The 23586-nt window shown below is 45.0% G+C and overlaps 1 protein-coding gene across 4 annotated transcripts in view; it reads right to left on the bottom strand.

Annotated features, from left to right (window-relative positions):
• Positions 1-23586, bottom strand: part of DNAJC13 (DnaJ heat shock protein family (Hsp40) member C13) — a 248732-nt gene that overhangs the window by 145433 nt on the left and 79713 nt on the right. For all 4 annotated transcript variants that reach the window (XM_069730085.1, XM_069730086.1, XM_069730087.1 and 1 more), the window contains exons 3-8: positions 18098-18173; positions 9533-9682; positions 9305-9346; positions 8293-8493; positions 6194-6400; positions 4880-4975 (exon numbers count right to left, since the gene is read on the bottom strand). In XM_069730085.1, the coding sequence (XP_069586186.1) occupies positions 4880-4975; positions 6194-6400; positions 8293-8493; positions 9305-9346; positions 9533-9682; positions 18098-18173 (772 nt within the window). The remainder of the gene's footprint in view (positions 1-4879; positions 4976-6193; positions 6401-8292; positions 8494-9304; positions 9347-9532; positions 9683-18097; positions 18174-23586) is intronic.

Genomic DNA, 23586 nt, shown 5'->3' with positions numbered 1-23586 from the left:
TTTAATTTTGTCACATAGTTTTCTTGGGGGAAACGATATTAATCAAAATAGCGCCGTCGGTGCCTAAACAGTAGCATCAACTGCGTTCCGATCGATGCAGTTGCGCAGGTGTGGCTGATGGTGCTGTTTTGATCTAGATTTTTTTTTGGGGAAAAAAATATGACAAAATTAAATGAGAATATGGATATTATAGATGCTATCATGCTACAGCGCAGGAGCTGACGACACCTGCTTGAGGAATGCAATTTCTTTTTTTTCAAATAAGATATGCAGTATAAACTAGCTGGCAGGTCAGTGAGGGATCAGTGACCTGTCAGAAGCCATCAGTATGAATAGCTAATCAGAGTGCCACAACAAGGCCCCCCCAAAGACCGCCCCGAGGCACAAGCATATCACTAACTCAAACTGAAAATAAGGATTAAACAGCGACCACAAGACAGATTTCATCACCCAGGTATTAATTTAAAATTTTCATCAGTATAAAGGTGCTGACCTTACGCTGTCTGTAGGTTACTGTGCACAATCCTGCAGAAAGGTTCCCTTTAAATGTGTTGTTGCTAGCTATTCAGAAGAGTACTACTACTACTACTCACTGCCTCTTACTTGCCAGAGGGTTATGCACTCCTGCTTGATGAACAGTTCGGCCAAGAGGTTTGGCACAGATCAGATAGCCCAAACTGAGAGCTCTCCAATGCCGCCATATGAGGCAGCTTTGCTTCTACAGCATCGGCAGCGTATAGAGCACTGAAACTGGCCAGATCAGGAATTAACAAACTCTAATGATTTTGGAAAAATCCAGAATAGCACTTGCAGGCTCTACTGAAAAAGGCGTGTACGCAATGTACGTTTGCCAATGAGTGATAGACTGCAGTGGTGGCCGGTAACCTAGTGAGCAAAATTAAAAATCCCATCATTACTGAGAACCGAAATGATGTATAGTAATAAGTAAATTGGAAGTGAAAGGTAAATTAAAAATATCCCATTTCTGTTAATCTATTTGCTATGGGAAAATCTGTCCCTACATTTGAGCAATCTGATCTATTAATATGGGCATACAGGTTATAGACTGCTGAGCAGAAATGGTGCACTCCCGACTTCCTTCCTCCTGTCCTGCATAGTAAGCTTGTCATTTGCACCTTTTCTGTGCACCGGAGAACACTGGGAGCAGAAGTTAGTGACTCTACGGTGCCTGTGCAGAACAAAAGTGAGGCCGATGCCCATAGAAAGGCGGCACACTGAAGGGGAGCCATGGAAGGCAGAATGCGCACACTCGGGACTTCTGGCCGCGCACCTGACGTTACACAGACAGTGGTGAAGTGGGAGGAGAGAGGATAATGAAGTGAGCAGGCAGCGTGATCTTCCCGACAGCGTCCTCCCAAGAGCATGGAAGAACTCATTTACAAAAGGTGATAAAAGAGGATATCTCAACAACAAGGCATCTGATAGGAGACACCAAGGGAGGGCTGTTGTCAGCATTCTATAGCCTGTATGCCCATATTAATAGTTTAGATAGGTCAAACATGGTGATAGATTCCCTTTAAGTGTATTTTACTGCAGTGTGGATCCAAGTGAAAAGCGCACAAACATTTGCTTGAAATGCAGTATATGGGATGGTAGGCTGCCCAGTGTTTAACCAGAGCATCGCTCAGCTCAATTATGTCTGATGTACAAACAATATATTTATTATTATTTATTATTATTATACATTTTTATAGCGCCATTTATTCCATGGCGTTTTACATGTGAATACGGGGCAAATATAGACAATTACATTAACCATGAGCAGATAACAAGGCACACGAGTACATAAGGAGGGAGGACCCTGCCCACGAGGGCTCACAGTCTGCAGGGGGTGGGTGAGGATACACTAGGAGAGGGAAGAGCTGGCTGTGCGGCTGTTCAGTAGGTTGAGGATCACTGCAGGCTGTAGGCTTGTCGGAAGAGATGAGTCTTCAGGTTCTTTTTGAAGGTTTCTATGGTAGGCGCAAGTCTGATGTGTTGGGGTAGAGAGTTCCAGAGTATGGGGGAAGCACGGGAGAAGTCTTGGATGCGGTTATGGGAAGAAGAGATGAGAGGGGAGTAGAGAAGGAGGTCTTGGGAGGATCGGAGGTCGCGTGTAGGTAGGTACCGGGAGACCATGTCACAGATGTATGGAGGAGACAGGTTGTGGATGGCTTTGTATGTCAGTGTGAGGGTTTTGAACTGGAGTCTCTGGGCGATAGGAAGCCAGTGAAGGGCTTGACACAGTGGAGAGGCTGGGGAATAGCGGGGGGACAGGTGGATTAGTCGGGCAGCAGAGTGTAGGATGGATTGGAGTGGTGCCAGAGTGCTAGAGGGGAGTCCAGAGAGTAGGAGGTTGCAGTAGTCGAGGCGGGAGATGATAAGGGCATGCACTAGCGTTTTTGCAGTGTTGCGGTCAAGGAAAGCACGGATCCGGGAAATATTTTTGAGTTTGAGACGACAGGAGGAGGCAAGGGCTTGGATATGTGGCTTGAAAGAGAGGGCAGAGTCGAGGATCACCCCGAGGCACCGGGCGTGTGGGACTGGGGATAGTGAGCAGCCATTGACATTGATGGATAGATGTGGTGGAGGGGTAGAGTGAGATGGGGGAAAGATGATGAATTCTGTTTTGTCCATGTTCAGTTGTAGAAAGCGAGCAGAAAAGAAGGCTGAAATGGCAGACAGACAGTGCGGGATTTTGGTAAGCAAGGAGGAGAGGTCAGGTCCGGAGAGGTAGATCTGCGTGTCGTCGGCGTAGAGATGGTACTGCATACCGTGGGATTCTATGAGCTGTCCCAGGCCGAAAGTGTAGATGGAGAAGAGTAGGGGTCCTAGAACAGAGCCTTGAGGAACACCGACTGACAAGGGGCGAAGTGAGGAGGTGGTGTGGGGGAGGGAGACACTGAATGTTCGGTCTGTCAGATATGACGAGATCCAGGAAAGGGCCAAGTCTGTGATGCCAAGGGATGAGAGGATTTGAAGCAAAAGGGAGTGGTCAACAGTGTCAAAGGCAGAAGACAAGTCCAGGAGAAGGAGGACAGAGTAGTGTCGCTTGCTCCTGGCAGTTAGTAGGTCATTGGTGACTTTAGTTAGGGCAGTTTCAGTTGAGTGATGGGAACGGAAGCCTGATTGTAACCGATCAAAGAGGGAGCAGGAGGAGAAGTGGGAGGACAGTTCAAGATGGGCGTGTTGCTCCAGCAATTTGGAGGCATAAGGGAGAAGAGATATTGGGCGATAGCTAGACACAGAGGATGGGTCGAGGGAGGGCTTTTTGAGGATGGGTGTGATCTTGGCATGCTTGAAGGATGAGGGAAAGACACCTGTTGTGAGTGAGAGGTTGAAGAGGTGCGTTAGGGTTGGGATGAAGACTGTGGAAAGGTTAGGGATGAGGTGGGATGGGAGCGGGTCAAGCGTGCAGGTGGTGAGGTGTGATCTTGACAGGAGGGTGGAGAGCTGATCTTCTGTCATGGTGGAGAAGCTGGTTTTGGAGGAGCAGGGTTGAGCAGCTAAGAGGGGCAGTGGGCGCTGTGGGCCAAAGCTTTCTCTGATCGTATTGATCTTCTGTTTAAAGAAAGAGGCGAAGTCATCAGCAGAAATGAGGGGGGAGGGAGGAGGTGCGGGGGGACGGAGTAGAGAATTGAAAGTGTTGAAAAGCTGTTTAGGGTTGTGAGACAGGGAGGATATGAGGGATGAGAAGTAAGTTTGTTTTGCGGCAGTGAGCGTAGACTTGAAGCTGGCGAGGGACTGCTTGTATGCAGTGAAGTGGTCGGCAGAGTGGGATCGCTTCCATCTCCGCTCAGCAATCCTGGAAGCCCGTCTCAATTCTTTGGTCAGGCTGGTCAGCCAGGGCTGCCTGTTAATTGTACGAGTTTTACTATGCATGAGTGGGGCGGCCGAATCGAGTGTTGTTGTTATTGTGGTGTTATAAAAAGTGGCAGCAGCATCTGTGTCATGAAGGGAAGCTATGTCTGTGAGAGGGAGAAGGGACTCAGAGAGTGATTGTAAGTTGAGATGTTTGAGATTTCTGCGAGGGTGAGTGAGTTTGTGGAGTGGGGGTTGCACACTAGGAGAGGAGAGGGACGAGAATGTCAGTAGGTTGTGGTCAGACAGGGGGAGGGGTGTGTTAGTGAGATTAGTAAGGGAGCAGAGGCGGGTGAAGATGAGGTCCAGCGTGTGGCCATCTTTGTGAGTGGCCTCAGAGGACCATTGAGTGAGGCCAAAGGAGGCAGTCAGTGATAAAAGTTTAGAGGTAGCTGAGGTGAAAGTGTCAATGGGGACATTGAAATCACCCATGATGATAGTGGGGATGTCAACAGAGAGGAAATGAAGTAGCCAGGTGGTGAAGTGGTCGAGAAAGGTGGAGATGGCTAGTTCTGGGGGGGCGGTAGATGACAGCCAGCTGGAGATTGGAGGGGGAATAGATGCGGACAGAGTGCACCTCAAACGAGGGAAGAGTAGCGGAGGGTGGTAGCGGGATTGGAGTGAAGGAGCAGGTGTCGGACAGGAGCAAGCCAACTCCTCCACCGCGTTTGTTGCTGGGGCGAGGGGTGTGAGAGAGGTGGAATCCGCCATAGGAGAGCGCAGCTGGAGAGGCCGAGTCAGAGGGGGTGAGCCAGGTTTCAGTGAGGCTGAGGAAGGAGAGTTTGTTGGTGATGAAGAGGTCATGGATAAATGTCAGTTTGTTGCAGATGGAGCGTGCGTTCCATAGTGCTCCAAGTAGCACTATATATATTTATTAACAATATATATTTTATTGTCTTTATTTACAGTATTTCCCAAACAGATGAGTTAATGTTCATGGCCAATGACCAACTGCATTTTCAGCTTGAAGGAAAATAATTAAGTCTCATATAGAATCACAAATCCCACTGGGGCTCACCTCTCCGAGTGGTTTCAGTGTTACAATATTGTACGTTGCTGGGTCCCGTTCCACTAAACAAGTTTCGGTAAGTGCTAATAATCTCTTCACTGGCTCCTAAAAAAAAGAAGACGTAAATAAATGATTGCCTTTCCACAACTTCCTCCTCACAGAATTCTCGAAGACAAGATTTTTTTGGAATAAAAGAACTCCATTATTACCGCGACAGCTCAGTCTACAAAGTACATAGCAAAGTATTTTTCAAAGCACCATGTTCAAAAGACAGAGCATCTACAAGAGACCCCCGATCATCCAGAAACTAATGACACAGAGGAGTGTAATCAACTTCACATATAAACGTACAAAGAGGAGTGGATAAAGTCTAACAATCAAAAATACAAAAAAAGTCTAAAGCTTCTACCTGTACAGAATGTCGGGAGTCAGAAGAAGGTGTGATTAGTAAGACAGGAATTAAAAGTGTTATTCCACTACTTTTGTGTTGAGGACTAGGGATGAGCGAACTCGAAGTGGAGAGTTCTAGGGTTCGGTACAAACCCTGAACACGGACCTTTTGCTGTCTGTCTGGTTTCGCCAGTCTAATAAAGCTTGTTGAAAGGCTTCAGTGCAACCAGTCAACAAGTTTTTATACTGTGGGCTCTTCCGGAATGTATTGGTATGGCTGTGATTGGCCGGCGCAGCACGTGACCCAACCGGTATATTAAGGCTGTCCACAAGTGCCGCCGCCATTATGCTCTTATTAGTGTAGGGATAGGACGCAGCTGGAGGGACGGACAGAAGTCTCTAGCATTTATACAATTGCTGTGTTGCGCAGACTCTGGTTCCTGCACTCCTCTCACTGTAGCCGCTATGTAGGAGGCACAGCGTGGACACTGAAGACGGCCACCTACTCCCCCCACTATAAGTAAATAAATCCATAGATAAGATACAGATACAAGCTACAGTACAGTTCAACATCTGTTTTCTGCAGGAAAATTAAGCCTACTCCAATATTACTGCAAAAGACATAGCCAGCATTACAAAAAATAGCTATTCTTTAAGGGAGACCATATATCTTATTATGGCATTTGAGCACAGAGGAGGTGTGTTCCGAGTAGAGCCTCCCTAAAGAGGCAGAACATGGTACAGAAGGACCGTACACGTCCACATACCACATGGCCGCCCGTTCATGTGCGGCAATTACTCTTATGTAATGTTTGTCATCCACGCATCTTCCCATGACAGAGGATTACCCCTGGTTAAGGAGCCAGACCTGTGGAGACCAGGGAGGCTAAATTCTGATAGGGTTCGTCCAGTGTAATAAGCACATAATCTTACCGTGTGCCTTGGAGAGATCTTCTGAACTATAAATTCTGCTAATGAAGTGATAGATTCATCGTTGCTATATTTGCCCAAACGAAGGTTCACAAAGTGCTCAAACTCTATAGGATCTTTTCTTGTCCTCAAGGAAATTCCTATGAAGTTGCCAGCATGCTCTATGGCACTCTTAATTATTTCATCTCTCTGCTCTGTAGCAAATAAATGCTGAAAAACAAACAATAAATATCAGGCTGGTGTCACTGACATTTCCAATGCAAACATTCAATGAGTAGAATAGCTGGTCTTATTTGTAGCGATGTATGACATCTTTTGTATATACTGTGCATTTGTATGGTTGTATTATGTTGTGCAAACTTTATTTTCACTTTAGTGAAACTGTACTGTTTCTTTCAGCCACTGTCTGAATCGATTTATTCTAGCATCGCTGCATCCATTATAAAACACTCCTATCCACAGAATAAGGGATATCTGACTGATTACTGGTGGTCTGACCACTGAGAAGCCCCGCAATCCTGAGATTGGCGCCTACAGAATCTGATATGAATGCAGCGGAGATGCGCATGCTCGACCTCTGCTCCATTCCTTGTCCGTAGGACTGCCAGAAAAAGCTTAATACTGACCTCCATTTACCACGGATAGGTGAACACTCAAAAATTTGGGACCACTACTGTAGGATGAACAGTTTGCAATAAAACAAGCACAAAGCAACAACTTTTACCTACTCGGTAATAACAGCACATAAAAGGGTTCTGTCAGCAAATTCATTACACACATGCTTAAAATAACAATAGATTAAAAAAATAACATTCCTATTTCCAATTTACCTTACCAAATACTGAAGTGAATAATCACCTGAATATATACATTATGTGAGAGGCTAGGGAATTAGCTCATAGGATCACCATCTCATGGGACCAAACGGGCACATCAGGCACTCCAAGACACAGTTCTCACCAGGCAGGTTTGATGCAACTGGCCGCAAACTGTGTTATTGGTTCAGTATATACACACTCATACACCGGCAAACAAAATACAAATAATACAAAATAAAATCGAAGACTGGCTGGCCACTCAATATACCTGTACACCTTGACTCATGAGAGCTGGGCCTAGTGCAGAATTTTCAACCAATTGCTTTACTCAGAGCAGAGAGATAAGCTTGTGCACGCTCTGCCCTGTTATACCATACCTGAGCATTGCAGGTGATTAGCGACAATCATTCCAACCACATGGAGAGGCTCTACAGTGCAGGGAACTACACAGTCCCTGGCTACCAAAATCCCAGGCTGGTATTTACACAGCATTAGGGCGCATTCAGACGTCTGTACCAATTGGCCAAATATTGGGCCGCAAAGCTCCAGACCAGTGCGTGAAAGACATTTAAAAAGGTGCTGTGTGCTTTCAATAAACTTTGCATAAATCAATAGTACAGGAGACTATAACAAAACTTTGTAATATATCTCTTAAGAGAAATCAGTTTCCATCCCCACTTAAAAGACACTTTTTCCCTCCCCCATTTCCTGAACTTGTCACCCACTCTGAAAAACCAGTGTGAACCCCCTTGCTCAGACAAAACAGACTGCAGCTGTTTTGTGACAGAGTCCATTATACTTTATGGAGAAGGGAAAAGTGAGAAGCAGGAATAAGAAGCAGGCAAAAGAGAAAAAGAAAGCATGGGGAGCTTTCTAACAAGTCTTTTGTCTCATCCCAGAGTGCTCAGGACTGCTGTATAATTTCCTCCATGCAGTTACAAGCTTACCTGTTTATGCTAAACAAAAAAAATGAATGAAAAACAGGAATCCATCCCTGTGTACTGTGCTGTGTTGAGGCGGAATCAGAGCAGCTAGTTTCCCCCACAGCTCACAGTCAAAAATCAGGATACAAGTCTTACAAAGGCCAGATATAGGGTTATCCCTTAAGTACACGCTGAGGACAGCTTATTCTGAATACTTACTTGAAAACATTATTATCCGTTAAAGCCTCTGTGGACATGAATGTTATCCCAACATGCCATGTTGGGTTGACTAATGTACAAGGGGCCGTCAAGCTCTCCTCTAACAGCCAAAATTGGCCATGAAACAACCAGCAACACTTACCAATCGACTAAAACCTCCGTACAAGATGCAGAACCCTCCTTGGTAATCGGACAGCTCTGCAAAACCTTCAATATTCCGATAGTCATAAGAGCAGAGGACACGATTGTTTGTTGGATCGATCTGATCTATTCCCCCCGGGGTCACTTCCAGAGTGACTAATTTTCGGTCATCACTCCAGTGATGCTTGTAGCAGTTGTACCTCTAAAACAAAATCAAAACAAAGTCATTACAGTAAATATTCTACAGAAGAAATTAATTGTTCACTTGAGTATAGCATACCTTTTTTTGTACTAGACATTTATCTATATAAATATTGATCCCACGCCATCCGCTAATTCCATACTTGATACATATTGGACAGATAAGTGCAATCTGTTATTTTAGGGATTGGTAGCATAACTCAAGTTCTAACTTTTGATACAATTTCTAAGCAAGTACAGAATATCCTTCCACACTTGTGGCTTTAGACACGGTCTCACGAATAGTCGCTGACAGCGGACAGACTTCTCATACTGAATATATAGGAAAATAAGCATGAAAACCATACAATGCTACAATCCCAACATTAAAGTTACAGTTACATGGAAAACACTGTTAAGTACATGCCTAATCAAAAGTACAACAGCTAGCACTTGTAAAACTACCTTTTTCGAGCAATCAGTGTGTGTCCTTGTGTTTGGACATTGGCATTTATCATCTAGTACATACGTAAAAAATGCTTCTGCCTCTTTCACTCCTTTACTGCAACTTAATCATACACATTTTTCCCTCTGAAATTAGGAGAGTGTGAAATCGCATCCCACTAGAGTTTCTATATTCTCAGATTACCCCTGCAGTTAATATTTTTATTGGCTCTAATAGTATTTTAATACGTATGTTGCTTGCACCTTGATATGCCACAAAACATTAATGTCCTTCCATAACATTCCCAAATAAGTCAAAAATCACAATGTCATCCATGACATATATAACTATTAGCTATTGCATTTGTAGTTATTCATGGTATACTTGCCCTTCCAGTAATCTTCCCTTCAGCAAAGTCTGTCCTGAATCGCTATTGTAATTAAAAAAAAAAAAAAAAAATTAAAACCTGAAAACAAAATATGCAGAATTTACAGAGCAAAAAAAAGTAAACCTCAAAGAATACACAAAACATAAAAGCACTTAAAACATGTATTCACAAACAATAAGGAAATAATTGCTCTCCAGAATAAAAAAGGCCCATTCAGTAGCATCTTACCAGGGCTTCAGTTAGAAGTTCTGTTCTGTGCTCTGTAGAAAACTTTAATGTTTCAGATTTCTTCCCACTGCCCTTTCGAAATGTGAGGGCAAATTCTGATCCTTGCCCTTTACCCACAGGACTGATGCCACAAATGTCTCCATAAGGCCACTAAGACAGAAAGGCCATAATCAGCACTAGATTTCATTATATATTTATTTTGCTCTAACAGTTAAAAAAAAATATATATTTTTGTGCTGTCACAAAGAAAAATTTTTAAATGTAAAATGAATAAATACTAGTGATTAACAAGTATGCTCGTTACTCGAGATTTCCGAGCATGCTCGGGTGTTCTCCGAGTATTTTGGGCATGCTCGTAGATTATGTTTGTGTTGCCGCAGCTGTATGACTTGCGGCTGCTAGACAGCCTGAACACATGTGGGGATTGCCTGTTTGTTAAGGAATCCCCAAATCATGCAGCTGTGGGGACACAAACAATCTACGAGCACGCCCAAAATACTTGGAGAACACCTCAGCATGCTCGGAAAACTCGAGTAACGAGCACACTCACTCATTACTAATAAATACCAATGTTACATGAGATAGCGTATATTTTTTATATTTTCTTAGTAAACAACAGTATATGTACTTAGGCTAGGTTTACACTGTAAACCTCGCTGTATGAGGAACAGAATAATGAATCTCGTGGCACTGACGGATCCGTTACATGATGGACCTCATTGAATGAATATTCCAGCACCGCTCATTTCCGCATAGGGTTGAAGATGGGGCCGATGACATCACATGTTTTGATCCATGCCGTGCGGCAAGCACGATCACGTGTCTTATTATTATCTGCCATAATAAAAGCTGCTGGGTTGCTTGTATGATCGGCAGGTATAGTTTACCTGCTCTACTGAAGTTATTAGTATACATGACGCAGTGATCCTGCTCACTGCCCTATGTGGAACTGAGCAGAGCGTGGATAACCCCATACTAGATGAGGGCTTGTTGAGCTTACATTAGGGTGGACATCATTTTACCGGAAAAAAAATGAATAATGCTGCGCTCTCTTAAGGGGAAAATAACAAAAATTGAGAGAGAATCGAACACAGATTAAACGTGTGATTCCTATAATTGTGTCCTAGAAGTGTGAAGATTAATGTAGAATTAAAACCAGAAGGATGTTTACAGACTGTGCCCTGCTATCTGCCACCATCGCACTCTAACCAGCATGTCTATTCTTCCTACAGGTATGTTCATGCATCCAGCTCTCCAGCCTGCTCTCCTGCCTTGTCTATGAAGTGCACATAGTACATCACCCATCTTTCCACGCAGACTTTCCTCTGCTCCTAGCATTCACATGGTATGCCTTTCAACTAACCCCAGCTTACCCCAGTGTTAAGGTACCGTCACACTTAGCAGGGCCGCGCTTAGTAACCCGATGTTTACCCTGGTTACCATCCTAAAAGTAAAAAACAAACAAACAGTACATACTTACCTACAGCCGTCTGTCCTCCAGCGCTGTGCTCTGCACTCCTCCTGTACTGGCTGTGAGCACAGCGGCCGGAAAGCAGAGCGGTGACGTCACCGCTCTGCTTTCCGGCTGACCGACGCTCACAGCCAGAGCAGGAGGAGTGCAGAGCACAGCGCTGGAGGACAGACGGCTGTAGGTAAGTATGTAGTGTTTGTTTTTTTTTTACTTTTAGGATGGTAACCAGGGTAAACATCGGGTTACTAAGCGCGGCCCTGCGCTTAGTTACCCGATGTTTACCCTGGTTACCAGTGAAGACATCGCTGAATCGGTGTCACACACGCCGATCCAGCGACTAAATAAAGTTCTGGACTTTCTTCCCCAACCAGCAACAGCACAGCAGGGGCCTGATCGCTGCTGCCTGTCACACTGGACCATATCGCTAGCGAGGACGCTGCAACGTTACGGATCGCTAGCGATATCGTCTAGTGTGACGGTACCTTTATTTATGCCGTTGTTTACTTTGGCTTGATTGTATGCATCTGGTCCACTCTTACCGTAATTCTCTGACCAAGATGAGCAGAGGCCACTCCTCTCTGCTTCAAACCCGAATGCACTCAGTAGTACATATATTGCATAGCGCAAGTCTGCAATAACTTTAGTCTGCTGTGTGATTCCTATAAGTGTGTCCTAGAAGTGTGAAGATTATGTCGAATTAAAACCAGAATTGAACCAGAAGGGAACTGAAGGTAACTGGCCAGTCACTGCAAACAATGTTTCTGTTTGTTTTCACTTTCACCCCTACAATCCTTCACTTTCTGATAACTCACCTAATCCCTACACCTAGTAAGGAAGTGTAAATCTCTTCTTCAATCCTCCCCATCCATCTCATCTCCTCCTCAGAACTTTTCCTCAACATACAGGTCTCCAAGCACAGACAGCCACTGCATGCCCTCTCCTGCTCCCAACCTGCTAACACTTTCTCTGCTCCTTCTCACTGCTGGTGATATCTCTCCAAATACTGGTCCTCCTCACCACATCCCCACAGTCAGTTCCACCTCCTATCCACGCTCTATCACAAATTTCAATAACCTCTCTAACCTTATACCCATTCGCCCAGCCCCCACTTCCCCAGTCCCACTAACAGGAGCTCTATGGAATGCTCGCTCTGTCTGCAACAAGCTTTCCTACATCCATGATCTTTTTATTACTCACAAACTTTCCTTCCTCGTCATCACTGAAACCTGGCTCACCCCTTCTGACACAGCCTCTCCTGCTGCACTTTCGTATGGTGGCTTCCATCTTTCTCATACCCCGCCACAGCAGCAGCAAGCATGGCAGAGGAGTTGATTTTCTCCTGTCAGATAACTGCTCCTTCACCCCAATCCCACTGCCACCCTCTGTTACCCTCCCTTCCTTTGAGGTGCACTCTATGCGCATCTACTCCCCCTCCAACTGGCTGTCATTTACCGCACCCCAGGGCCACCCACCACCTTCTTTGACCACTTCACCACCTGGCTACTTTATGTCCTTTCTGCGGACATCCCCACTATCATCATGGGCGACTTCAACATACCCAGTGACACTTCCCTCTCAGCTGCCACTAAACTTCTAACTCTCACTTCCTCCTTCGGCCTCAATGGTCTTCTGCAGCCACTCACAAAGATGGTCACACACTGAACCTCATCTTCACCTGCCTCTGCTCCCTATCTAACCTCTCTAACTCACCTCTTCCTCTTTCTGACCCCAATCTACTCACATTCTCTTCCTTCTCCACACCTTGTCTACAATCCCCACCCCACAAACCTGCACACCCTCGCAGAAATCTTAAACACCTTGATCTAAACTCACTCTCTGAATCCCTCCTCCCTCTCACAGACATAAGTTCCCTACACAATGCGGATGACGCTGCCACTCAATATAACACCACAATAGCTGTAGCTTTGGAATCTCTTGCCCCTCTCACACGTACCAAAGATCGCAAAATCAACAGACAGCCCTGGCACACCAGCCTGACCAAAGAACTGAGGCGAGCTTCCAGGGCTGCTGAGCGGAGATGGAAAAGATCCCACTTCAACGAGTACTTCATTGCATTCAAATAGTCCCTCACTACTTTCAAGACCACACTCGCCACAGCAAAACAAACCTACTTCTCATCTCTCATATCCTCCCTGTCTCACAACCCTAAACAGTTATTCAACACCTTCAACTCTCTCCTCCGTCCCTCAGCACCTCCTCCCTCCCCACTCATCTCAGCTGAAGACTTTGCCTCATTTTTCAAGCAGAAGATTGAGAACATCAGAGACCTTTTTAGTCGACAACCCCCAGAGCCCTTCCTCCCAACCACCCAGCCCTCCACCTCCAAACCAACTTCTCCACCATTACAGAAGATCGACTCTCCACTCTACTCAAGATCGCATCTCACCACCTGTGCACTTGACCCGATCCCTTCCCACTTCATCCCAAACCTCGCCACAGTCTTCATCCCAACCCTAACCCATCTCTTCAACCTATCACTAACAACTGGTGTTTTCCCCTCAAGCTTTAAACATGCCTCAATCACACCTATCCTCAAAAAGCCCTCTCTTGACCCATCCTCTGTATCCAGCTATCGCCCTATATCACTTCTCCCCTATGCCTCAAAACTACTGGAACAACACGTCCATCTTGAACTGTCCTCCCATCTATCTTCCTGCTCCCTCTTCGACCGCTTACAATCAGGCTTCCGGTCACACCACTCCACTGAAACTGCCCTAACTAAGGTCACCAATGACCTATTATATATGACCTATTAACCGCCAAGAGCAAGCGACACTACTCTATCCTCCTCCTCCTGGACCTGTCCTCTGCATTTGACACAGTGGACCATTCCCTGCTGCTGTGGGCCCTCTCATCCCTTGGCATCACAGACTTGGCCCTATCCTGGATCTCGTCATACCCAACTGACCGGACATTCAGCATCTCCCTCTCACACACCACCTCCTCACCTTGCCTATCTGTCGGAGTTCCGGAAAGCTCAGTTCTACAGTTCTAGGGCCCCTGCTCTTCTCCATTTACACTTTTGGCCTGGGACAGCTCATAGAATCTCACGGTTTTCAGTATCATCTCTATGCTGACGACACACAGATCTACATCTCTGGACCAGATATCACCACCCTACTAACCAGAATCCCTCAATGTCTGTCCGCTATTTCATCCTTCTTCTCCGCTAGATTTCTAAAACTTAACATGGACAAAACAGAATTCATCATCTTTCCCCCATCTCATGCGACCCCCCCAACGAACCTATCCATTACAGTAAACGGCTGCCCACTTCCCCAGTGCCATAAGCTCGCTGCCTCGGGGTAATCCTTGACACTGATCTCTCCTTCAAAACGCATATCCAAGCCCTTTCAACTTCCTGCTGCCTTCAACTCAAAAATATTTCACGGATCCGTACATTCCTAAACCAAGAATCTGCAAAAACCCTAGTCCATGCCCTCATCATCTCCCGCCTCGACTACTGTAACCTCCTGCTGTGTGGCCTCCCCTCTAACAGTCTCACACCCCTTGAATCTATTCTAAACTCAGCTGAAAGACTAATCCACCTGTCCCCCCCCTCTATTCCCCGGCCTCTCCCCTCTGTCAATCCGTTCACTGGCTCCCCATTACCCAGAGGCTCCAGTACAAAAGCCTAACCATGACGTACAAAGCCATCCAAAACTTGTCTCCTCCATACATCTGTGACCTCGTCTCCCGGTACTTTCCTGCATGCAACCTCCAATCCTCACAAGATCTCCTTCTCTACTCTCCTCTTATCTCCTCTTCCCACAATCGCATACAAGATTTCCCTCGCGCATCACCCCTACTCTGGAACCCTCTACCACAACATCTCAGACTCTCACGTACCATCGAAACCTTCAAAAAGAACCTGAAGACCTACCTCTTCCGGCAAGCCTACAACTTGCAGTAACCACCGATCGACCAAACCACTGCACGACCAGCTCTATCCTCACCTACTGTATCCTCACCCTTCCCTTGTAGATTGTGAGCCCTCGTGGGCAGTGTCCTCTCTCCTCCTGTACCAGTTGTGACTTGTATTGATCAAGATTATTGTACTTGTTTTTATTATGTATACCCCTCCTCACATGTAAAGCAGCATGGAATAAATGGCGCTATAATAATAAATCTTTAAAATCTTTATTTTTATATAGCGCTAACATATTCCGCAGAGCTTTACAGTTTGCAGACATTTTCATTGCTGTCTCCAATGGGGCTCACAATCTAAATTCCCTATCAGTTTGTCTTTGGAATGTGGGAGATCACCGGAGTACCCGGAGGAAACCCACGCAAACACGGAGAGAGAACACAAACTCCAGCGCTGCAAGGCTGCGGTGCTAACCACTGCGCCACCGTGCTGCCCCAATAATAATAATAATAGTTATGAATACATTTTTTGGAAAATTAGTATTTATACTTTGTTTTCATAATGATTGTGTATTATTAAAATTATTCAATTATTAAAATGATTAATGACTCTGGTGGATAACAGTAGGCCAGTCAGCTTTAAGGGAAACTGTCAACTGATACATGCTGCCCAAACCGTGAGCAGCATCTATCAGCTTCTGGCAGCGATCACAGCCAGGTATGTGTGACTCTGAGCTGTGCTATTGACTAGTCATACAGGTGGGTCCCTGGCGGTCTGTCTTCTCCCACTGACAGTGATTGACAAGCCTCTGCCCGTGTGCACATATAGCCAAAAGCTTGTTAGTCACAGCCAGCGGGAGGGGGGAATTCTGTATGATTAACCAATAGCGGGGCTCGGATCCCAACGGTAATTAAAAGCATGTTTTTCAAAACATGTCTAAGCATACATAGCTGTGATCGCACAGCCAGCAGCTGATAAATGAGGCCACAGATTGGGCAGCATGTATCAGCTGACTAGTTCTCTTAAAAGCTAATCTTCACAAGTTTAACGTTTATTGCTGATTAATTTATTACTATGTAATTTTTCTGACACAAAACACCAAATCCCCAACATAGAAATGGACTTACAAAGAGGTATTCTCGTGTTATGAAATTGGTAAAGCTTGTAATTGACTTACTTTTTCTATCTGCTGTAATTCTGCTATGAGAGTTTCTATCTTACATAATGTACAGCTTGTTACCTTGGAGATCAATGACCACAGCCAGGCAGAGTATGCACAGCATTTACACTACAGGCTAAGGAGTTAACCCTGAAAATACTAGCCACTTCTCCAGCCCATTGAGCTGCTCACCTCCTCCCCCACTCCCTGTCAGTTCCTGACTGGTTATCAATCCTGCAAAATCACAAGTCTCTGGCCCCCATTATCTCCACCAGAGCCCTGCATTTTCCAGAGCAGTTAGGCTATGTGCACACGATGCAGATTTGCTGCGGATCCGCAGCAGATTTTTCAGCGCAGAAACGCTACAGATCCGCGCTGTGATTTACAGTGCAATGTAAATCAATGGGTCAAAAAAAAAGTTTTGCAGATGGTGTGGAAAAATCAGTGCGGAATTGCTGCGGATTTAAAAGAAGTGCATGTCACTTCTTTTGTGCGGATCTGCAGCGTTTCTGCACCCCTCCATGACTGAAATCCGCAGTGGCAAAAACTGCAGAAAATCCGCATCTGCGGATTCTGCCAGGAGATGCGGATTTTGTGCAGAAAATTCTGCACCACATTTCCTACATGTGCACATAGCCTTACAGTATATTCATTGCTTACTTGAGCTGTGCACTTGTTTAAAGGCCCTGTTATCTCTACGTGCAAATATAGTGATAACACAGTATGCTTCAGGACAAGCACTGACAGATCATTAATGTGCCACAGTAGCATATGATCAGCAGTGAGACAATACTACAGAACCAGACCGGTCACAAGTACTGCCCACTCCCCCAGCACAAGGAAGTGAAGAGACTGGAGAGCCGTGAGCTGCTCAAGCCACAACTTGAGAATAAGGCCGGTTTCACACGTCAGTGTCTCTGGTACGTGTAGTGAGAGTTATCTCACATACCGGAGACACTGACACACGTAGACCCATTCAAATGAATGGGTCTATGCACATGTCTCCGTGTTTTCACGGACCGTGTGTCCGTGTTGAAAACACGGAGACATGTCCGCTTTTCTCCGGCAGCACGGTCCGCAAAGCGTCCTGCACACGGAGAACAGTATGCACTCTCCTCTGTGTAAACGTACCGCCGCAGGAGAAACAGCGCTACAGTTAGCGCTGTCCCCCCTGCGTGTGGTGCTGAAGGCGGCATTCATCTCTTCTCCCTGCAGGGCTGCATGCTGGAGAGAAGGGATGAAAGATCAAGTTTTTTTTTGTTAAAAATAAAGATTGGGGGTCACCTCCCGCCTCTCACCCCCCCGTGCACCCGCCCGCTTGCAGAGAAATACTCACCCAACTCCCGCGATGCCTCCTCTCAGCGCCGCAGCTTGTCCTGTGTGAGCGTCACGTGGTACCGCTCATTACAGTGATGAATATGCGGCTCCACCCCTATGGGAGATGGAGCCGCATATTCATCACTAATGAGCGGTACCACGTGACGGCTCACACAGGACAAGCTGCCGGCGCTGAGAGGAGGCATCGCGGGAGCTGGGTGAGTATTTCTCTGCTAGGGGGCGTGCGCACGAGGGGTGGGAGGCATTAGATGACCCCCAAACTTTATTTTTAACAAAAAAAATACTTGATTTTTCATCCCTTCTCTCCTGCAAGCGCTGCTTTCAGCCGAGCAGGACAGAAGGGATGAATGCCGGCTTCAGCACCACACGCAGAGGACAGCGCTGTCTCTCCTGCACGGTCCGTGTGGTCCTCAGGCGGCACACTGCTGCCGCACGTGTGCCACACTGATGTGCCACGTGAGCACACGGAAACGGATAACTCCGGTACAGATTTCTCCGGTACCGGAATTATCTGGACGCGTGAGACTGGCCTAACACTGTAAAAAAAAAATTTTAATGGATGTCTATACCTGGCACTAGAGGCAGCTAATGGTAAAAAATAGAAAAAATAAGGCAGTTAATATATTTTTATTTACAGAGGACCATATGAACACTCTGGACAAGGAAAACAAATTCAGAAAATAAACACAAAATTGCTGTTTAAAATACCTGATTTGTAACTTCAAGGGTGGTAGGGTTGTATGTTGTTATGGCGTGGGTTCCCACTGAAAATACTCTCTTATATCTATTTACAAAAAATGAAATGTCATTACACAGATAAACAGATCTAACAAGAAAAATCACCATGGTGGAGAACAATAACTTTCGCAAAATAAAATGATGCAACACAGAGTAATTTATTAAACTATTTATGAGCGTCTTATAGTGTACACAAGTCACAAATGTGTGTGTGTGTGTGTGTGTGTGTGTGTGTCATATGTGCTAAAATCTGCGACCTTCTCATTTTCTTATCACAAAAGTAAAATTGGTTTAACTTATAGCCTGCAATTTATTTCCAAAATCAAGCATGCTGGTTCTTCATATGTTCACCCACCAAAAAAATGGGAGACCACATAGCTGCCGGCTATTAAACGCAGGTGAATCCCCATGTGTTCATTAAACCATGCGAATTCACAGTGTTAATACATAGGCATGCCGGCATCTGGAGAATTGTGCGACATGTCCATCTCCGTGGGTGAGCCAGGCGTCTGTGCACGCATAGTGGACATGGGGTTTCTTGAAATCCCATCCACTATGTTGTAACATCTGGACGCAGCGGGTTGGACGCAGCACAAGTACGCAGCGTCCAACACGCAGCGTTTACTGATTGTCTGCACATATCCTTAAAGGGACACTGTCACCTGAATTTGGAGGGAACAATTTTCAGCCATGGAGGCGGGGTTTTTGGGTGTTTGCTTCACCCTTTCTTTACCCGCTGGCTGCATGCTGGCTGCAATATTGGATTGAAGTTCATTCTCTGTCCTCCATAGTACACGCCTGCGCAAGGCAAGATTGCCTTGCGCAGGCGTGTACTACGGAGGACAGAGAATGAACTTCAATCCAATATTGCAGCCAGCATGCAGCCAGCGGGTAAGGAAAGGGTGAATCAAACACCCAAAAACCCCGCCTCCATGGCTGAAGATTGTTCCCTCCAAATTCAGGTGACAGTGTCCCTTTAAGGTACCTTCACACATAACGATTTCGTTAACGATATCGTTGCAACGTCACGCTTTTTGTGACGTAGCAACGATCCCGCTAGCGATATCTTTATGTGTGACAGCGACCAATGTTCAGTCCCCTGCTGGGAGATCGTTGGTCGTGAGGAATGATCAGGACCATTTTTTTGTCGCTGATCACCCCGCTGTCATTGCTAGATCGCCGTGTGTGACGCCGATCTAGCGATGTGTTCACCTGTAACCAGGGTAAACATCGGGTTACTAAGTGCAGGGCCACGCTTAGTAACCCGATATTTACCCTGGTTACCATTGTAAAAGTAAAAAACACTACATACTCACATTCCGATGTCTGTCACGTCCCCCGCCGTCAGCTTCCCTGCACTGTCAGCGCCGCCCGTAAAGCAGAGCACAGCGGTGACAGCGGGGGACGTGACAGACATCGGAATGTGAGCATGTACTGTTTTTTTTTTAACTTTTACAATGGTAACCAGGGTAAATATCGTGTTACTTAGCGCGGCCCTGCACTTAGTAACCCGATGTTTACCCTGGTTACCCAGGGACTTCGGCATCGTTGAAGACAGTTTCAACGATGCCGGAGTCGTTCCCCTGATCGTTGGTCGCTGGAGAGAGCTGTCTGTGTGACAGATCCCCAGCGACCACACAACGACTTACCAACGATCACGGCCAGGTCGTATCGCTGGTCGTGATCGTTGGTAAGTCGTTTAGTGTAACGGTACCTTTACAGTCAGTTCAAAGGCGGGCAACTAGATTATAACGGGGGATGTTAGGCCTCATATGATGAAAGGCTGGAAAAGTTGGGCTTGTTTAGCTTAGAAAAGAGACTCCTGAGAGGATCTCATTTACATGTATAAATATATGTGTGGTCAGGAGGACTGGCACATGATTTATTCCTTACAAAGACCATATTGAGGACTAGGGGGCACTCATTATGGGCGGAAGAAAGGCGATTCTGACAGCTAAACAGGAAAGGGTTCTTTACAGTTAGAGCAGTCAGACTGGAATGCCGACCACAAGAGGTAGTAATGGCGGACACTATAACAGCTTTAAAAAGGGCTGGATGATTTCTTCGATACACACAACATTGTGGGTTATTATAGCCAAATTAGTGACAAAATAAAAACTTTGATGGGTGGGCTTCTTTAACAGAATTGTAAACGGCTGATACAATGGCTGTATCAGACGCATTTAAATGAACACGTGAGGAGACACTTAGGCGTTTGTTCCTTGGTATGTGATCAAGGTCATTTCACTTTGTTTTTCTTTAAAAATACACTTGAATATGAGAAAAGCTGACACAGTGTATTGCTGAATATCACGTTAGTCAACAGGAAAAAAGTTTTGTTCCAGACTTATCTCCTGCAGCAAAGTAAAGCGGATGAGGAATTTAACCAACAGACAACACAGCGCAAACATGACACAGGATAACTGAGAAGTTACACTAGTAGGAAATGGGGAAACAAGGAGACCTATTGTACAGGTACAATGATGACCCAACAGAAACCATTTAGAGTGCAGGCGTAGTTTCACTTTTTTTTTTTTCTATAAATCAATAGTACACATAAAAATAAGAAACTTTGTAATATATCCCATCAGAGGAATCAGCTTCTTTCTCCTCCTGGACAGATATATCACTGTCCATTCTGGGGTACAATCTGTGTTCAGTGAAGACAGATTTCCCCATTACTAAGATAGGAGATGGTAGTTTGTGCTTTTAAAGGGAACCTGTCAGCAACTTTTACCCTCCCCCAACCACTTATATTACTGTGTGACCCTTAAAAGATAAGCCAGTCAGAGAATCTGTCAGCAGGTTTTTACCACCAGATCTGAGAGCAGCAAGACGTAGGCAAAGAGACCTGATTCCAAGGATGCTTCACTTAGTTTACTGGGTGCAGCAGTTCTGACAGAGTTTTTAGATTTAGCAATGCAGCAGAGCTGACAAAGCTAACCTCACCCACACGAGGCTCTGTATATACAATGTCTATAAACCCTAAGCTGCCTATCAAAGAATGGGGCGGAGTCAGACCAGGAGGCATGTGCTGCTGTGTCCCAGCAATGATAAGCTCCTGGTGATAAAACAATTATCGCAAGTAAACAGAGCTTGACCAGAGAGGAATTGCTGAAATCTGTATTTTATCCTCTACTTCACGTGTCTTCAGATTACATAGCAAAAATCTGCTGACAGATTCCCTTTAATGGCCTCAAAGTGCGGCCCTAGCAGCGAGAAATCACGTTTTGAAGCTCAGTCTCGAAGGGCTGTGGGGTGTGACAATGCCATTACAGCTTGTCAGTCTCCACTGTATTCTCTAACTAGCAGCACCCTCCTGTAAGGAGAATACAGAAGCCACCGAGAAGCTGTGAGTGCATTATCAGGCCTGATGCACCCCCAAACTGTACTTCAAAACGTGATTGCTCACTGCTAGAGACGCACTTTAAAGTCAAATTATCGACTGACTTACCGTATCTTCTCAAGGGCTACACAGACATATAAATGGTTTTTAAAAATGCTGACATGATCCCTTTCAAATTTTATGGAGAGAGGAAGCAAGAGGTAGATATAGAAATTCTGTGCTGGTTCTCCTGAAGGAACAGTTCCAGTTCTCCACAGAACTTCATGAGCGCTAACTGTCAAGTCCTATTTCAGTGATCGGAAAATCGGTTTTCATTGAAGACAGATTTTACCCGCGGCTTGAGAATTGCGAGATGTTACAAAGATCCTTATTTTCATGTGTAATATAGATATTTATGAAAAAAATAAATAAAACTAATGATTACTGTTAAAAATAACAGCTATAGATATACTGTTCTAGATTATGGAATAAAACTAATTTTTTAAAGGAGTTGGCCCAAACTCTAAAATTCAGATGGTTGCTAAGTTTCTGGTCGAGGAAGTCATCATGACAGTGTGGGTCCCCTACATTAACAGATCGCAGGTTGCCTATATGACAGAAGGATCTCCGCAAGCATACATCCATATTAGATCTGGGGCTAGTTCTCTGTACCTAGAAGAACCGATTTGGTTTTGAAGACAAAGGGCAATCACAGAAAATATTAATTTGCTTTTGATTTCTCGTTTGTTCACTCACTTCTCATTTTACTTACTGAAAGGGAACCTGTCAGAAGGACTGTGCTCAGTAACCTACAGGCAGTGTCAGGTTGGGGCAGTTATACTGATTACAATGATACCTTGGTTGATGAAATCCGTTTTGTGGTTCTTTAATCTTTATTGAGCCCTCATTGATCTGCCCCCTATTTTACATACTGAATATAATATGGTTTGAAAAAAAAAAACATGATACGGGGGATAATATGCATATTTTCGTTTTACATAGACCGTTTTGTTTAAGTCCCTAGACTTGTAAAACATTGTAAAGGGGTCCCTAATTGAACATATAAGGAAAGAACAGCAGGCAATCCTGAAGTATTGTGTTTGCAGGGATTGAAACCATTAAAATGCCTATGCAAGGAGGTGACCTTAATAAATTATTATTAAGAAAGGAGGCTAGATGGATTATTCGGACTCGTGCTCCATGTCCATCAGATTTCAATCACAAACTCGACATGGCTGTGTTTTTGTGATTGTTGTATATATTTGTTTTTCACTTGTTCACAATTATTGATATGCTTTCACCTGATGTTTAGTGGGTGGGACAAGGGCAATGGCTGCTTATAAATAATCTGTGAGCTCTGTCCTGCATATGACCTGTTGAAGCGCGATGTAAGAGTGAAACGATCATCGTCTGTATTTGCTCTATCGTTTTATCTGCCTGCTGTTGGTATTATGATGCCACAATAAAGGATTTTGTTGCACGGGACGGTATGTGCCAATCTGCTTTATTTTCAATGGTCATTATGGATATATCGAATATGCCCAGACTCTGCAGGAAAAACACTTGGCATGACCTTTTTCTTCTCTACCCCATTTTCACATGGAAACCATATTTGCCGTCCTTTACCAGTAAAGAAACATTACAGTGATAGCAGCAAGTAATGAGGCTAAATTGGAGAACATCAATCTTTTTCTTCCCTGTTGTGTAATATTCAAAGAAATGTTAGTCAATGCTGAAGAGAAAGAAATTGTTCTCGGCTTTTGTTTCCACATTGTGCTTCCCCATTTTTTTTTATAATATCTAAAGAAAGCTGCAGGTCTCAAACTGGTTCTCCCTTAAAGGGAATGTCCAAGTTTCCCAGCAAAGTCTGCAGGGTCACTATATGTGCAGACTTCTGATTCGTGACAGCGAGCGATGCCCCAGTATTGCTGGAGCGAGCGCTCACATGACTGCCTGCCTGCGATGTGCATACATGTGCTCACGTGCCAACTACACGAGATCAGCTTCATTCAGTTCACTTCCAGATGAGATTAGTCGGCACGTCATTTGGCCGATCGCTCGCAGCGGCAACACCGGAGAATTGTGCACTGTCATGAATCAGGAGTCTGCAGTCACATATAGTTTTTAAATACAT

This window comes from Ranitomeya imitator, chromosome 6 (genome assembly GCF_032444005.1).
Source record: "Ranitomeya imitator isolate aRanImi1 chromosome 6, aRanImi1.pri, whole genome shotgun sequence".
Lineage (NCBI taxonomy): Eukaryota > Metazoa > Chordata > Amphibia > Anura > Dendrobatidae > Ranitomeya > Ranitomeya imitator.
The sequence above is the reverse complement of the archived record's forward strand: the minus strand, read 5'-3'. Positions and strand labels throughout refer to the sequence as shown.